The sequence below is a fragment of the Acinonyx jubatus genome, chromosome A2 (genome assembly GCF_027475565.1).
Source record: "Acinonyx jubatus isolate Ajub_Pintada_27869175 chromosome A2, VMU_Ajub_asm_v1.0, whole genome shotgun sequence".
Taxonomy (NCBI): domain Eukaryota; kingdom Metazoa; phylum Chordata; class Mammalia; order Carnivora; family Felidae; genus Acinonyx; species Acinonyx jubatus.
The window spans coordinates 85,225,887-85,243,985 of record NC_069383.1 but is presented as its reverse complement, the minus strand read 5'-3'; the positions used below and the strand labels follow the sequence as shown (position 1 = coordinate 85,243,985).

Here is an 18,099-nt window from a genome sequence, read left to right as displayed (position 1 = left end):
GAAGCAGGCTCCAGGCTCTTAGATGGCAGCGCACAGCCAGATGCGGGGCCCGAACCCACAAACGGAGAGATCATGACCTGAGCCGAAGTCAGACAGTTAACCAACCGAGCCACCCAGGTGCCCCTAAATAAATAAACTTTTTAAAAAATGGGGGAAAGAGTGAAAAAGCAGGGGGGAGGTGAAGAGAAGGTTTTGGATGGAAATGAATAGATGTAAGTAAAAAAGAACTGCTCTCAAATAAGTAGGAGGGAGATAGGAGGTAGCAAGGGGAGATTGGGGGGTGCTGCCTAAGAAGCCTTCAGAAAGAAACACTGTCTAGTCTGCATTTTAAAGATGAATCGGACTTTTCCAGGTGGGCACCACAGTCCTAGATGATGTGACCTGGCAAAGGCATTGGGCTGGTGGATTAGCAGGGTCTGTACTGGGGGGTATGGGCATGCCAATGAGCACAAACAGTGAGACCCAACAGAGGAAGGAAGGGACAGACTGCGAAAGGACTTATTGGTTATGCTGAGGGTTTGGAATTTATTTTACAGCCACATGAGAAGCCACCAATGGATCAGGAAAGGTAAGTGATATCATCAGACTAGTCATTTTAGACAGAATGCCATGGTAGCTGTGTGGAGGGTGGGTAGGAGGGTGTCAAGAAGGCTAGTGGCAGGGAGGGCACCTACAGGCCACTACAATGCTCCAGTGCATTACTGCAGTGTTTGATGTGCAGTCCAATGTGTGGCTACTAGCTGCATGGGACTATTTAAATGAATGGAACAGAAAAGGCAATTAAAAATTTAATTCCTGAGCCACACTAACCTTATTTCAAGTGCTCCATAGCCACATGAGGCTGGTGGCTGCAGTACTGTGTAGTGCAGCATAGAACATTGCCATCATCCAAGAAAGTTCTACTGCACAATCTAATCTAGAACCTCAACTAAGGCATTAGCAGTGGTGGGCCAGAGGGCCTGATGTAACTAAGTTTTGCATATGGAAAGCATTTTTGGGTAACAGCTCACCTTAGTCTCTCAAGAGTGGAAATGCAGTCATGCTTAATTTCAGCTAAGACACAAACTTAGGTACCTGGGGGCATGCTTTAAATCTTGTGATCTTATATACTGTTAGTCTTCTGTTGTCCACTTAGCATGAGGGAGCATCAGTATCAGTGGCCAATGTGCTGCTATAGACTGGATATTTGTGTTCTCCTCAAATTTATATGTTGCAACTTAATCCCCGAAGAGATGGTATTTGGAGGTGGGGCCTTGGGAGGTGATCAGGTCATGAAGATCAAGTCCTCACGAATGGTATTAGTACCCTTATAAAAGGGACCCCAGAGAGCTCCCTTGCCCCCCTTCTGCCATGTGGGATCACAGGAAGAAGATGACTGCTTATGATCCACGAAGCTGGTCTTCACCAGATACTGGATCTGCTGGTATCATGATACTAAACTTCCAGCCTCAAGAACTATGAGAAATAAATTTCTGTTGTTTATAAGCCACCAGTCTATGGTGTTCTGCTATAAAAGCCTGAACAGACTAAGACACTTAGCAACCAGGTTTTATTGTGTTTTAATTTCATCAAGTATCTACAGGAATATGAGCATTTTTCATCTTGCTGTTCATCTAGCAAGCCTGTAACACATTTGAATGAAGAATTATAAGTCAGAATATTCTTCTATTTCATGTTATCTCAATTGTTCTGTGTCAGAGAACCATAAGGGCCCATCTTTTAAATGATGTGCTCTTCCTTGATTTCTGAAAGACCCTCCTTTCATGACAAATCCATATATATACATCTTTATGATGAACAGCCTCTTAACAGAAGGTTTTGGACACTTCACCCCTGAAAGCAGATGGGTTCATTGGGTGCCCAACATCTGGGCATGTTTGTGAAACAAACCCTACAGAAATAAGATCTGGAAGAGATAAAACTGGAAAATGAAAATGGCAATAGCAGGCCCCACTATTTAGTAAGTTTTCTTTAACACTGTACACCTTTGGAATGCCTAGTGATCATCACCCAGAAGAGGCTGACTAATTAATCTCTAGAAGTGATTCCAAGCGAAATATTGGCAATAGTTTGGTTGGGAACAAACCCATCTTACAAAGCAAAATGGTAGTGAAATGAACAAATAAAAAAAGTATTTACCAGGATTTGGTGTGACAGAAATTAGTTTGGGTACAGGTACTCCCTGAGCCCTTGGTGAAAGGAGGGGATCAAAAAAAATTGCTACTCATCCAAGACCAAATGGGAGAAATATCCCTTTACAACACTCTTTCAACATAGCTGAAAAATGGTGATAAATAACAATACTGTGTTCACTTAACAACATGTTTTAACACAATTGTGTATATGAAACCAGCTTTTCTTATGTGGTTGAGTGTTGGAAAAAAGAAGAAAAATTAAAATTACAGAGAATTTAATTCAGTGGGGCCCTGAATAGATTATAAAGAGAAAGTGCCTTCTGCAAAAGTGACCTGCAGGCTTGGAATTCATTTAAACTCCATGGAGAGTGATAGACATTTTGCACTGGTAGAGGGTGATCCTGTCCCTGAGGTCTGGGCTCTCTTCGTAGTTACAATCTACCTGCACTAACAAGGAACTGCAGGATATAAGCCCTGAAGAAACAGCTACTGTTTTGCCAGCTTTTAAGACAACCAAAAAGCTGAAGGTAAGAAGACATCCACACATCCACTTTCTGCTGCTGCCTGGAGAGTCTTTGGACACAATAATAAAAACTCTCCTGAAAAATGATTTCCTGGAGGGGAAAACTCATGATTTATGAGCTCCATTCAAACGATAAGAAAAATGGCCTGGTATTTAAAAAAATGCACTGCGAGCACTCACAGATTCTTTGATAGGTTGCATTGCTCCTCTATTTGAAAATAAATAAGAATGATGGTGTTTCTCTGTGGACTTACTCTTACAATTAAATGATCTTTAAATCTGTTAGTGCTAAGAGAGTGAAATCTTTATAATCGTCTTTCCATTTTAGTTAATAGATGCTTCAATGTTCAGATATCAGAGTACTCAGAATTTGACATAAAATCTTTTTGTGTTTGCTTGTCTGCCTCCTGGTAGGACCTACGCAGCCAGGTTTTAACTTGGGATCAAAAGTAGTCATGCTCAGGATTGAGAGAATGAAGTTTGATCAATAGGTCCTATTCATCCTGGTTGTAGCTGGGTAAGATCCTCTAAAGAAGTAATGTGATTGAGAAGCTGTTCACTTGGAACTGAAATGGGTTGTTTGCTAATGACGATTGTGAAATGAATAACTAACCTGAAGGAGTACTTTTTCCAAGGCGCTTGGGATGCCATCCAAACCCTCCTGTGTAGGACAATATAATTATCGCTAAGGTGGTGTTCACACAAATGGATGGCGATTCCAGGAACAGCCAGTGCCAGGAGGAGGTAAATCAGAGAGCATGCTGAGGCTACAGCCTGGTCCTTCAGAGGACAAGGGCTTCACAACCCAGATGCTTGAGACTAGAGGGGCTTCCCAGAGACACAGAGGCGGCTCCCTTGAGCCTGATTTCTTAGAGGGCTCTCTTATCTGAGACTTCGCCTGGCTCTGAGCTGGCTGTTGAATCATCATTTACTCAGGCTGAAAACAACTGATGGGAAACCTGTAGTCTGGGACATTGTTCCAGTTCCACTTTATTATAGTGTAATTTTTCATGCTGGGCAAGGACCAGCTTGCACACAATTTCTCCCCCTAAGTGATCCTCTGCTGCTTTGCCTGTTCTCAGAGATAGGTCTTGCTGCCTTGGAGGGACAGAGTGGCTAGGTTTAGGTGCAGGGAAAGTTAGAGCAGAGCACATTCCCACTTTTATTTTGATGAGACAGCACTGGATTATTATTGGAGAATCCAATCCAGTCCCTCCAACATAAATTATGTGACAAATCCTTGAAACACATGCTACCAGGAACTGTGAGAGATTCAAAGAAATGCCATCATTTCTTGCCCTTAAGGAACTTATAATCTGTTTAGGGAAAGCAAACCATGAACATATGAAAAATAAAATGACAATATTAGATAGCTAATCACAGGCATAATAACAGAAAGGAAGTCAAGGAGCAGTCAACAATTAAAGAGTTTACAGGCAAAAATTCCAATTAAGAGTTAGAGAAAACACTTCAAGGAGGAGGGTAAGGGGTCAGGCAGAGTCTTAGTAAGACATTAAGAGCCTTTTGAGCTGCTTATGAGAGATGTTTACTATTTGGGCAGTAGTCTACCTCACAGGGTTACTATGAAATTAAACACAATGTAAGATTTTTAGCATGGTGCCTTGGAGAGAGTTTGATAACATTTATTACTGGTAAAGAGGAGCCATCATTCCAAGTGGCAGCAGGGCAAGACATGGGCACTGGGATGGAAAAGCAAACGTTGTCTTTCAGGGGTAAGTAACTAAGCCAGCTTTGATGGAGTAGAATCACAAAGAGTTGTGGATAAATTGCGGCTGTGTCCATGTCATGTAGGGTCTTGGATGTAAGAACAGTGTGTTGGAACTTTACCTTGTAGATATTTCTATCATGGGTGTTATGATCAGGGCCATGTTATAGGAAGACTGGACTGTCCATCACAAGTGACATCTTTGTCACTTTGTCACACCTCCTACCTTAGCCTCCTGACTACCTCCTAAAGTGTTAAGTAAATCACACTAATAAATGAGATCGATTTGAATTAAAACATATGTACATCAGTACAGACTATGAAGACATCTTATCTTTTTTATATATGTAGATTTTTTATAATATTGTGAAGACATTTGTATATCTTATGGTCTCATGAGTTCTATTTAGAAGCCAGATATTTGGAGGAAAACTGGCATTTTATGTGGTGCCCCAAATTGCCCCCCTCCACCATATTTCTTCTGTTACAGCAGCACTCATGTTAACGGTGTGGGTGACACCATTATGCCTCCTGAGTGAGCTGTCGTCGGCATCAAGCTCCAGGTGAAAGCACTGTGTCACTGAAGGAACCCAAAGCAGAGGGTTCATTTAAGGATTAGGCGAATGCAGTGTTATATGTTACAATGCTTATTAAGAACTACGAAGGGAAATTTGCCTTGCAAAACAATGAGAAACAGAGGAATGAGGCTCATTTTCTAATTCCCATGTTCAACTGCATGGGTAGGACTTAAGAAACTTTGCAGCAGTGACTCTTAGGGCTGGAACATTGGTTCGTCAACACTTACAGTGATTTAGAGAGGGTCAAGGTCCTAACGTTGGCACCAGTCCCACAAGGTACCTGTGCTTTTAAGGCGATCCAATGAACATGGGGTGCCTGGGTGGCTCAGTCAGTTCAGCATCTGACTCTTGGTTTCAGCTCTGGTCACGATCTCACAGTTCGTGAGTTCAAGCCCCCACATCGGGCTCTGTGCTGACAGCCCTCTCCCTCTCTCTCTGCCCCTCTCCAGCACTCTCTCTCTCTCTCAAAATAAATAAATGCACTTAAAAGAAAATAAGATGATCAATGAACAGACCTCAATATGGAGGTGTGAAGAAGATCCACTGCTATAACCTAAACCAATAAAATATAAGACAAGGCACTTATCAGTTACTGATATTTAGAGACTTCATTTAGGGCAAGGCTTTGTAACCATAGGGTATTACAAGGAGTGTACCACATTACTCTCGAGGATGGTAGGGTAAAGTGTGGGGTAGAGCTTCCTGGGGGCCTCCAGCAGCCTCATCCCTATGACCCAGCAATAGCACTGCTAGGAATTCACCCAAGGGACACAGTAGTGCTGATGCATAGGGGCACTTGTACCCCAATGTTTATAGCAGCACTTTCAACAATAGCCAAATTATGGAAAGAGCCTAAATGTCCATCCACTGATGAATGGATAAAGAAATTGTGGTTTATGTACACAATGGAATACTATGTGGCAATGAGAAAGAATGAAATATGGCCTTTTGTAGCAACGTGGATGGAACTGGAGAGTGTTATGCTAAGTGAAATAAGTCATACAGAGAAAGACAGATACCAAATGTTTTCACTCTTATGTGGATCCTGAGAAACTTAACAGAAGACCATGGGGGAGGGGAAGGAAAAAAAAGTTAGAGAGGGAGGGAGCCAAACCATAAGAGACTCTTGAAAATTGAGAACAATCTGAGGGTTGATGGGGGTGGGAGGGAGTTGAGGGTGGGTAATGGGTATTGAGGAGGGCACCTGTTGGGATGAGTGCTGGGTGTTGTACGGAAACCAATTTGACAATAAATTTCATATTAAAAAAAATAAATAAAATGATAGCCTGTGCCAATGAAAAATACGATCCAGGCCTCAGTTTTACCCAAGGCTTTTTACACAAGAGCTGTCTGCACAGAGCCTGACTCGGGGCTCCGGCCCACAAACCATGAGATCATGACCTGAGCTGAAGTCGGACGTTTAACCGACTGAGCCACCCAGGCGCCCTGGCTTTTGGTTTTAATTTGTACTTCCCTAAGTTCAAATGACTATTCAGTGGCTGCATGGTCTGTGGGATGAGTTTTGGTGGGAAAAATCCCAAACCGTTTCACTGCTTTGTTCACTTTTATTTCACCGTTTTTAGGAAACTATGCCTTAAAATGTCATAAGACACCCTCTAGGTAAGCCTTTGCAATTCTAGAAAAAATTTTAAACTCCAGACCCTATGGATAACATCAAAGATACTGAGAAAAATCATCAGGCGTTTTACCAAAGATAACAAACTCGTTCTAGAATGTCAGATTGCAGTGGGCCTTAGGGAAAGTTAACAATGACCACGTCTGTACTCCAACCCGTGCCAGAGAATGCACACATGTGGAAACAAAGATTTTTCGTGCCGGCACAGAGCTGAAAGATTGTTCATTAGCCGGCAGTATGCTAACGGGTGATATGCTTGCATTTTTTTTTCTTTTGACTCCTCCATAAGCCAAGAGTGGCTTGAAGGGTGTGCAGAGCTTTCTGATGTACAAAGTAAGGTCAATGGCCAGGTGTGTGTGTGTGTGGAAAGGGGCTCCTGGCTCATCCTCCTAGGATGGGAACTCTGGCCTGCTTGGGGACGGGGGTGGCTCTCTGAGGGCCCTAGCCTTTATTAGCCACTTACTTTGCAACAGTGTCTGCCTATGACCCAGCACTTTGGGACAGGTAAGAGCACCCACATGCTCCCAGAATTATCACGAAATCCTCCCCTCATCGTGAGTCTTCATCCATTCATCTTGCCGTTCTCATGCACCCCAATATTTGGTGCCCACTTCATATTCACCCTCCACTAGAAAGGTCCAGCACCTGATTCTGTAGCCCCTGAGGCCCCACCCCTACCCCCAAAGAAAACAGAGTCCCTGCTGTTAGGACAATACCAATGAAGGCAGGAAGGGCCATGATGACCGTGCCCCTACTGTGACTGCTTGGATTTTGCTGTGGCTGCTGTCCTGAATATGTTCTCCCTCTCAGCTTGTCATCGGCCTGCATCTAAATTCATAAATTCTCTCAACAAGCTGCCCACCTCTCCCATTGATGTGGAAGCTGCCTGTGTACGTCTACACCATAAATGCCAACATAACTTTCCTGAACAGCAGGAGACTGAGGGTTTACTTTGATTTTATCATTTGTGCCAAAGCCCTTCTTGGGAACCTCTGGTAGGAAAGCAGGTTTGGGGAAAGTAACAGGAAGCACGTACAAAGACAGGTGATAGCTCTTCAGTGAAACCTGGATGTCAGGGCTCAGCCTTGGGCTGGGAAGCCCCAACCTGTCAACCCCAGTGCACATGACCACAGGGGCATCTTCACAGAGCAAGCACTTGCTCCGCTTGGAGTCAGACAGTGACCTGAGTCTCCTGTATCCTGTGCACACAGACCTCAGTGAGAGTCACAACAGAGCTAGACAAAGGCAGGAAATGCCTTGAACTTCCCAAATATACCAAAGTCTCCAGTTTTTGAGAAGTTTCTAACATGGTTTCCAATATTCCATGTTTATCAATAACATGGCAACAAACATCTTTGTATACAAATATTTGTTAGAATGTTTTAAAGAATTTAAAATTCAATTGCCTGTTACAGATTACTGTCCCAGGCTCTGGTCTGCAAACCATTTTGTTTTCTTGGTTCCAATTTTAGGGTCTGAAAAAAAAGTACTTAATATTTTGGACAATGGGACAAAATGCTCAGGAAATTTGCTTATTCCCGCTTTAAATCAGGAAGGATATTGCTGGACCTCAGATAGAGGCTTCTAGGTTCTATCTCCTTCCAAGCAATGTTTGGCCTCCTGGGTCACTGGCTTTGGAAGGAAATGGCATTCCTTAATTACATTAAGTAATATAAAGGAAATTTCTTCTTAAATTTTGGGAAACAGTATTTTGGAAAAAAGAAATGTGGGCCAGACTAAAGGCCAGGGAATAAATAATCCAGGAACCCTACTTCCCAAGTTCTCAACTGGTTGAACATCCAGCATCCAGAAAGTAACTCTTTTTTCCACCTTCAGGGTGGTGAAATTTACATTTGTGTTCTCCATCTCTCCTGTCTTCTCTGATAAATTCAATAGAGACATCATATTTGTAGGAGATTGTAAAAGGCACAGCTTCGGGCCTGAATTTTGATGTTTCCCATGACGTTTCTAGTTTATTGGCTAGAGAATTCTGGGGACACTTCCAGCCTGAAGCCTCAGCAAAAAAGGGGCATACTCAGCTGGATTGGTGTGGCTTCCGCTGCTTTAATCCCAACCCCCAACCCCCAACCCCCAACCCAGGCTGCAGGGTGGCAGGGGGAGAAGACTGTGCTCCCAGAAGGTCAGCACGTGGGGATGAGGAGCTGGACCTCAGAGCTGTTCATTGGCTGCTCATATCTAGCTGTTCTGGGAGAGTGGGGGTGCTGACTCATGTCTGATGGAACAGACAGCCCATGTGAGTTCTGAGCAGCTAATGCAATGGAAAGATGACAGAGGTCTAGACAGCAACAGTGACATACTTAGTGCTTATTCTGAGCCAGGGCTGGTCTGAGCACTTCCATGTACTAATTCATTTAACATTCAGAGCAGCCCATCAGCATGGGGACTAACATTATCTTCTCTTTACTGCCAAGGAAACTGTGGCCCAAAGGGTCATGTAACTTCCTCAAGGTCACACAGGTGGGCATTGATGAAGCCAGGTTTTGAATCCAGGCATATACTTTAGGTGGTTCACCTCTCAAAGGCATAGCAAAACAGCACTGTGTCTGCCACTGAAAAAGGCTCAGGAGCCATGAGAAAAACCATGATCATGTTCCTGGTCCTTGGGCTCAGGTAAGACACGAAGAGAGAAGTGACCCAAGCCCCATGATTGATTGTGACTCTTGAGTACCTCATCGTATCATGCTCTCCAGACTCAGAGCCAAGGACCCTTGATATTCTGACAATGATATGTGACATGGGGGTGGCTCTTTACTATTCATGAGGCATTTAGCATTTCTGTTCAAAATTAGAGCTCAAAATTGTAACAGAAGTTAAGTATGAAGCAGCATTAGGTCCAGAAAGCTTTCAGGTGCATGCTGCAAATTATATATTGTAAACGCTGCAGGCCATCAGTGTAATAACTGCTCTTCCCACAGAACATGGGGGCAACTTGCATTTCAAACTCTTTAAATTGAAAGAAATAAATATGTGAGAAAAGAAGCCAGGAAGCATTATGAATATATTTCCACTCTCTAGGGTGATATAAAATAATATACCATTTTGAAAATGGCTAGAATTATTCTTTTGAGGTCAGTCTAATGTCACTTAGTAGGAGGAAAAATTCACATTAATTATAAGCACTTGTACCTGTTGTTTTCCAAATCTACCTATGCATGGGTTTATTTGCAATAGAAAAAGCATTTTTAGTTTCTCTATGTAATGAGTGCATGTGTGTGCACACACACATGCACACACACACACACACACACTTCCCTCTACATTTAGCAATAATGCTGTCACACTTCGAATAAAGCTGAGACCTTAAATACATGTTTAACACTTTAACTGTGGTGGTACACTTTTTATTTTTATTCCAGTCCTTTAGGTTTCCTTCCCCAGTAAACAATCTGACTGACTGGAATAGCTACAAAAGCTCTCTGTGAACATTTTCCCCAAGTATAAATTATTAGAACGCTGTTTATATAATTCACGAAAATCTTTAGTCTTATGTCCTTTTAATCTTGGTGAATCTATTGTACTGACAGTATCCTGTTTTACTCTCTGCTTAAAGATTGGATTTATTTCTTCATCTTGTCATGAAGGGAAAGAGAAATAAAATTGCACTTTCAAATGTATATAATTTAGCTTCTGCAACATATTCGCTGAGGTTCAACACTTTTATAGTTTTCACTCCTGAATTTGTCAAAGGTAATTGTTTCTATTCAGTCCTGGTGGTGTTTTGATAACATTAACTTTATCATATAAAGTTCTTATCCATTCTCGGGGTGTGTGGGGGGCTCAGTCAGTTAAGGGTCCAACTTTGGCTCAGGTCACCATCTTGCAGTCCGTGAGTTCGAGCCCCACGTCAGACTCTGTGCTGACAGCTCGGAGCCTGGAGCCTGCTTTGAATTCTGTGTCTCCCTCTATTTCTGCCCCTCCTTTACTTGTGCTCTATCTCTCTTTCTCTCTCTCAAAAAAGTAAACATTAAAAAAAAGAAAGTTCTTATTCATTCTCAGTGATTTAATTTTTTGAGTATTGTTTGACAACTCCCCCTCCCCCATGTGCTGGAAACAACCACAGTTTGTAAGACTTTTAAGACTGCAACATGATTCAATTATTTTTTGTCTAAATGCTCTTGGTTTTGGTATTTCTATGTACAGTATTTTGGACTAAATCACTTCAATATGAAAAAGAAGCAAATTTTCCTATTGTTTCTTCTGTCCTATCACCTTCCTGTGGCCGAGTGACTTCTGGAATGTGTTGCTAAAAGGAAAACCACCAAGAAGACTGAGAATCTATAAGATGACTGATTGCAAAAGAAATACAACCTCTGACTGTCACCTGTTGTACAGACCTACAGATTTGGAGGAACCCCAGGTGAAGTCACGTACAACTCCCTTTTCCACTGCTACTACCCTAGGAGAAGGTTCCAGTATCTCTGCACCCACAGGGCTGTTTACATGACCTTCTAACTGTGTTTCATGCTTTCACTCTTCCTCTCTTCCCCTGATTTCATTTTGCACAAAAGCAGACTTAAAAAATATAAATTGGATTTCTGTCCATTGCTTAACCCCCTCCAGGGTTCCCATGACTTGGGTTACAATCCAGACTTCTTCCCATGGGCGTGTGAAGCCCTGTGCAGCCTGGCTCCTGTCTTGGTCTCATGCCGTGCTCCCCTGTCCACTCCATCACAGCCACACTGGACTTCTACAGAGTTCTGGAATGCTGAACTCTTTCTAACCTCAAGGCTCCCTCCTGGACTGCTTTCCTCACAGATCTTTTGCATATCTAATTTCATCCTATCAAACAGGAGGCAGCTCCCTTCCCCTCACACCAACATCCCACACCACTTGGTTTGACTTTCTTCCCAGTTTAAAATGAATGAATGAGGGTTTTTATGGGAGTTGTGGGGTCAGGGGAACATCAGGTATGATCTTGTATTCTTCCTGAGCCAAAGGTTCAGCAATGTTTGGCTAATCATGTGTTAAGATGCCTTATTTGCGCTCACAGCCCGTAACTTTCCCACTGCACAAGACGCCTATGACAGTCCTCTGATCTGCACGTCCAGTATCCCCACCACCAGAACAAATGAACACAAGACTCTCTGTGCAAAGGCAAGTGAAGCCATCACTCACTGATAGTGGATCCGGACTCAGGTCTGTTCAGGGAGCTGATGATGACAAAGCCGAAGCCTTCGTTCTCTTTGCGGTGAATGACCACATCACTGGTCTGCAGGCTGTGGGAGGCGAAGCCTTCGGGCGGAGAGGCATTGCTACTGGGGGCGGCATGGTTGCTGTTGGTGTAGGCTGCGTAGTCACTGCGTGGAGAGCTGTGGTGGGTTGATACAGAGCCTGGACTCCTCCCGTTCTCTGGGCAGGGCTCCCCTGCAATACACATTGTACCCAAGTAGTCGGTTATTTCACAAGGGTCTTGGAGAGTGCCTCTGCTATACTAGGTGCAGTTCTAGACATTAGCATTGTTACAAGACTGGTTGGTTGATTGCCTTCTAGCCCCAAGAGTGCAGGGCATGTGAAGGGCTACAAACTTAGCTACAAACCTAGCTGTGGAGCACCCAGGTCTAAGCCCCATTCCACCCTTGACAGCAAACACAGCTAACCCCCTCACTGGCTTCCTTTGTGCTGCTTGTAGTTTATATCTTCCTCTTGTTAAATCTGCAACCCTCCAAGACAATGCCTGGTTTTATATATTAAGGTTCTTAGTTGCATAATAATAACTGATCAAAGAAGATTATAAAACAAGTGGACAGTATTTTAAACTGCAGTATGCATAAGAATTACTTAAAGAACTTGTAACAACTGTGCATTTTCAGGGTCCACCTGTGGAAAGTGTTTTCAGTAAATTTAGGAAGATTGGGCACAGGAATCCAGATGAGGCTTCCAAGCCACCATTGAGCAAAGCTGCTGTAGGATATGGTAAGTGGGGCTTACCCCATGTAAAGGGGGTGTCCATGTAAAGGAACCCATCATAATTTTACTAAAGAGCCACGGTTTTATTTAATTTTGTGATACTCTGTTAGCCTATAAGTGTTAATTCACTCCGCGCAGGTGGGAAACATCCTTCTTAAAGGGTCCTTCCCATACTTCACTTGCTCTAGGATCAATGTAACGATGATGTTATGATAAGGGACAATGAGTTTTGAATTTCTCAGGGAGGTGCTGGCGACGTTGTTCATTTATACTCTGTAGATACACTATTATCAGCCAGAAAAACGAAACCAATATTTCCATCAGAAAACAAGCTTATTTATAGGGAGAAATGATGGAAAGTTGGAAGCCAAGAGAAACTACTTTTTAAAAATGAAAGTTCATCTGTCATCCAGAAAGAATTTTGTCATTTTAATTTAAGACCTAAGATTTGGTATTCTGATGAGAACAACCGAAGCAGGTACTTAGAATATTGTAATTAGAAATAGGATGCTTTCATCCCCATCTTACAATTTGATTAGTGTGCTCAAAAGATGTTTACGGAGCAGAGAAATAGTAAGAAGGAAAGTAATCACAATTAATGATTTCTTTTTGGATCTCTAGATATGGTCTCCGTCTTAGGACTCTGGTAGGTGTCTCATATGGCAAGTTAAAAATAATGAGCAAAAATTCCAGTGAAGGCTTTTAACTTCATAAGCTGTGATTCCATTCTGAAAGGAAAAATAATTTCATTTCAAAAATCAAAATCACTTCAAAAATCAGGGAGAAAGAACACAGACTCTAAGAGATTTTTCGTTATACTGTAAAGAAAAAGGAGGGGCGCCTGGGTGGCGCAGTCGGTTAAGCGTCCGACTTCAGCCAGGTCACGATCTCGCGGTCCGTGAGTTCGAGCCCCGTGTCAGGCTCTGGGCTGATGGCTCGGAGCCTGGAGCCTGTTTCCGATTCTGTGTCTCCCTCTCTCTCTGCCCCTCCCCCGTTCATGCTCTGTCTCTCTCTGTCCCAAAAATAAATAAAACGTTGAAAAAAAAAAAAGGAGCTGCCTTTATTCATATACTCGGATTAAAAACAGCCTTACAAAAATGCATTCATTTCTTGTTTGTATTTGCAGAATGATTAAGACCTAGGCTGCTGCTTATTACCATTTGATATATTCGAATTTTTCTGTAAGATTTAATTAATCAGGCTTTAATTAAAGAAAACAAATGGATACTTTACGTCTGGAAGAAATGTACTGAGGTGATAAAAGAACGAAATGTCAACATCAAAGTCTTTCCCTCTTTTCCACCAGAATTTAAAAGTGCCTGTAAGATGTACCCTCCCCACCAGAAAATATCATCCAAAGACAAGCTGTTATTGTCTTGGTAAAGCACATGTCCTTTATCAGTCCTTGTGCAAGTTGGAAATAAAGTGATTAGAGATAGTCAGGAAGAAGAAAAACAATTATTAGGCTGCAACATTAAATTGAAAATCTCCTCGAGTTATTGGACCAAATCAGTAACTAAATGTCATAGGCAGTGACAAAAGAGATCTCATTTTCTGGCTGTCATATTTTTAGGGGGTTGAGGGCTGTACTTGTCAGGAGAGCGGCAACGAAGGAAAATGATCTGTCTTTGTAGTAAGTGGCTGGGAGTGGCTCTGCCATAGGGTCTAGAAGAACATCATGCACTAAGTCAGCATGATGGTCCCTGAGTAAGCGAAAGGGCCAATCCATTAATAGAATATGGTTCTATTGCTTTTGGACTTCTCTTTCAACCTCTAAAACAAAGTTCTTTGTCTTTAACAACATGAGCACATTTAAAGCCAGGGAGTTAAGAAGATTTCCAATGGTAGATTTTGAAGGATAGAATTGATTCTGTGTTATTTTTCTACTCAGCTGGTTCTAGATCCAAATGAGACTGTCTTCTTGCCAACAATCCTTTCTGGTATAGGGCACGGATAGCATTGTTTTAGAATAATACAGTGAATGTCACAAAGTGACCAAATACCATGTGCATTTTTTTTTTAATTCACTCACTTCCAGCATCTCTGACTCATCCTTCTGGCCCACACACAAATGGGTATACAGAATTCAGTCAATTAGTATCTACTCAAGCCAAATAATTAATTTTTAGCTTGAGCCTTGGTCATACTGGAAATCATCACTGAGCTGACTGGAAGAGGTCCCCATTTGGGAAGGCAGCAATTGTTGGCAACGTCTTCCAGGTGAGGCAGTTTCCATGAGAACAGTCAACTGCTGGCCAGGGACTGCTCCTGGCCTCCAGACCCATCTGTTATTTGGGTTCAGTGCTGGTCTATCCTTTGCTTAGTAATTGTTAAAACTGGTTGCCAATGTTTTCAAAAAGAGATTTTTACAGAAATACAGATTTCTGGTTTCTCTTGAAATATCTAACAATTATCAGCTAGCGCTGGGTAGTGGTGGCTGCCTTCACAGGGTCTGCGTTTGCAAGTCACCCCAGTGCCGACCACCTCCCCCTTTCCCCCCAGTGTCTCCTGCAGATTCCTGAGTTACTCGTTTACTCGTAGAGTGAGGAGTATGCAGAGCCAAAGGGACTTGTTCAACTGGAGCCCTTGTTCCCCTTCCAGATCACACTCTGGGTACCAGGACTCTAGGGTTCTGTAACCAATTGACCTTGTCTGATTCCAGAATGTGCCTGGGCCTCTTCTCAGGACCTCAGAAGGATGGCAGCACTGTACACGTCTTGTCTTGTCTTGTACTGTCTTGTCTCGTCTTGTCTTGAAATGTGGCTGAGGCAATGGGGTATGCTTGCACAGGCTGGAGTGTCCCCATGTATGTGCACCCCATGGGGCCTACTGGAGCAGGGGGCTGTGCCCTGTCAATGCTAGGGGCGGGCCTGCCTGCAGATATTTCAGTTTGTGCACTCCTCCTCTATACTCTTCAAAGCAGACAACTTATTTAAATGGTGACATGCTCATAGACAAAGAAGAAGCAAATGCATTTAGAATTCACAAAAAGTGTAGTAACCATGACCGGGGAATCCATTGGCATCTTAAACAATGGCTAAACTTTTCACCCAGCTTCCAAGGAAACCTTCCTTTTCTTGGCATTAAGCCAAACATTAGACTTTGCCTTGGATGTTAGAGAAAAGAGACTGATGGATAGCTTTAAGACGGACTCTAACATGTTTTGATTAAGTCATAAAACGTTCTTTCACATCAATTCTAGAGTGACACATTAGGAAATTCCTCAGAGACACTCTTCTCTCAGACGAATAATGTGTATTCAAAATAATTTGTCATTAGGTTGAACGTCTCAAAGCGGAGCTACTAAACATATAAATATTTGTACTTCCAGTGTAATAAAGCCACTCTTCTACTATCCTTGGAAAAAAACACAACAGCTAAACACTGGAGCTGGTGGCATGGACAAGATATCTTTCAAAACCAGTTTAAAGTGCAAGATCTGTGGTATAATTATCTGGTAAATAAAATTGGATGAATTACTGGATGTTTCTTCATTTACTCCACAATTTCTCCTTTTTGAGGATCTAGCTCATTGAAAACTCTGCCTTTCTATCTTTAGTGTGTACACTTTAAATATATTTTAATATGTGCTGCAGGTTTTTTGTGTTACTTTAGTTTCTGGCCAATGTCATTAACCAGTTGGTATCTCTCCAAATAGATGTGGTTTTCTCTTGAGCATGAACTTGGAGCCAGTGCCCGGCATCTTCTGAGGAGGGGCAGGACGTTTGTATAAGCCGAGGCAAGCATAACGCTAAAGGCTTTAACCCTTATGACCTCTCCTCTTCCCAGCCCCAGATACCTCCACTCTCTTTAGGCAGGAAGGGAAAAATCCGCCCCTCTTCTCATTCACTCAATCTGTCTCTTCACAACCTGATTGCTCACTTCCCTTCAGCTCTGAACCATCTTCTCGAAAGCCAGGCTTGCACCTCCCACTGCTTTTGCTTAGGAAAGCATAATAATAATGATAACAGCCCTTGAAAAGGCATCTCCACTGTCATATCCATTTGTAGTTGTCCCTTCTCGCTGTTGGAGAAACAGCAGCTCTGAGGAAAGGCTGTCTTTCTATGCTTTTAAAAAATCTGTTCCAACCTATTTCTAGGCGTTTACTTTACTATCAGAGTATCCTTTCCTGAACTTAATCATTTTCAATACTGATGAAGCTTTCAAGGAAGAGTGAGCCAAATTAACTTGCAAACTCTCCTGGTGTGAATGAGCAGTCTGCAGTAGAGCATTTTCAAAAATTAAATGCACTTGAAATGTACTCGAAAGCCTAATGAGTAGAGTTGGTAAGAACTGCAGCAAGGAGCATCTTCACAAAAGTCACATGATCTGCAAATTGCAAGAATACATTTTTGCAGCATTTGGCATACACTCCAATAGCTTGGGTTGATTAGAACAAAATTTAATTTGCCATAATCAGCTGGTGGCAAGGGGAGCATGAAATTATGTTGGTGCATCAGTTTTGCACTTTGCAGTATATTTCCTTGTAAATCAGGTATCTTTTAAATTTATCTTTGGGTCACAGAACATATAGCTCAGCAAACTTTTTATTAAAAATCACTCTTAGTGAGAGAGACAGTTAAATGTTAACCAAGCAAACACTGTCATCCTCCTGGCATCTTGCCCAAGGATACGGCATAATTCAAGGTGTTTTACTTCTTTGGGTCAAGTGGTATGCCATGAATTTCTGAAGATGAATGTCATTTCGTAGCAAAACCTCCATGCCATACAAGATATATAGCAGTCTCTACTGGTGAGGGCTGACAATTCTTCTGACTTGCCCTTTTAAATGATTGCCCTTGATCAAAGTCTAGTTTTTAGAAGACTCGAATAGAAACGGGGACTTTTAGTTCAATTACTGTCTTATCTTCCCTAGTCATTCACAGCTTGTGATTAGTTGGTGTCCCCCCACCACTTTTTAAAATTCAGATGTGTTATAGTAATAACACATATGGAAGATTCCTTATGTTACCGAGTGACATTTGCTAAAGGTTGGTCTTGCGTCTTTGAATTCACTGGGGGTGGGCTGGGCGGGGGCCTGAGGTGGCAACAAGCACTGGCTGGGGAGCTAAGAGCCTCTGCATTATCACTGACTCGCTGAAGACGAAGCTACTGAACCTCTGGGCCTCGGTTTCCTCATCTGTAAACATGAGTGAGCTCACACCACTCAGGTCCCTCCTAATCTCTCTGAGGAGGGCCAAGGGGTTGAGCAGAGAGGCCGGTGGCCATGAGGGCAGAAGGTGACAGAACATCGTCGGTGCTGTTCCTCTTGTAATTCACAGGACAAAGCACAGGCAATTTGGGACCCCATTTCCAACAGTACTGAGTGCTTAGATTACAAAAAATAGTTGATGTTTGTAACAGACATATTCATAAAAATATAAATCTTTTTTGGGGGGACTGAGATGGTGGAGAGAGATGAACTGGATCCTGTTATGAGTGTGAAGAGTGACTGTTGAAAGTTAAGTCTTTGGTGTGTTCTTTTATGAAGCTGAGACATGGTTGTAAAGGGAATAACTGCTTCTGATTGATCGGTTTCATAAGTTTGGAATTAAATGAATTGCGTTTTCTAA

General features: G+C 42.4%; 1 protein-coding gene across 14 annotated transcripts in view; it reads right to left on the bottom strand.

Annotated features, from left to right (window-relative positions):
* The window catches only part of MAGI2 (membrane associated guanylate kinase, WW and PDZ domain containing 2), a 1,320,050-nt gene that overhangs the window by 139,658 nt on the left and 1,162,293 nt on the right, over positions 1-18,099 (bottom strand). For all 14 annotated transcript variants that reach the window (XM_053218549.1, XM_053218550.1, XM_053218551.1 and 11 more), the window contains one exon: positions 11,735-11,983. In XM_053218549.1, coding sequence (XP_053074524.1) covers positions 11,735-11,983 — 249 coding nt within the window. The remainder of the gene's footprint in view (positions 1-11,734; positions 11,984-18,099) is intronic.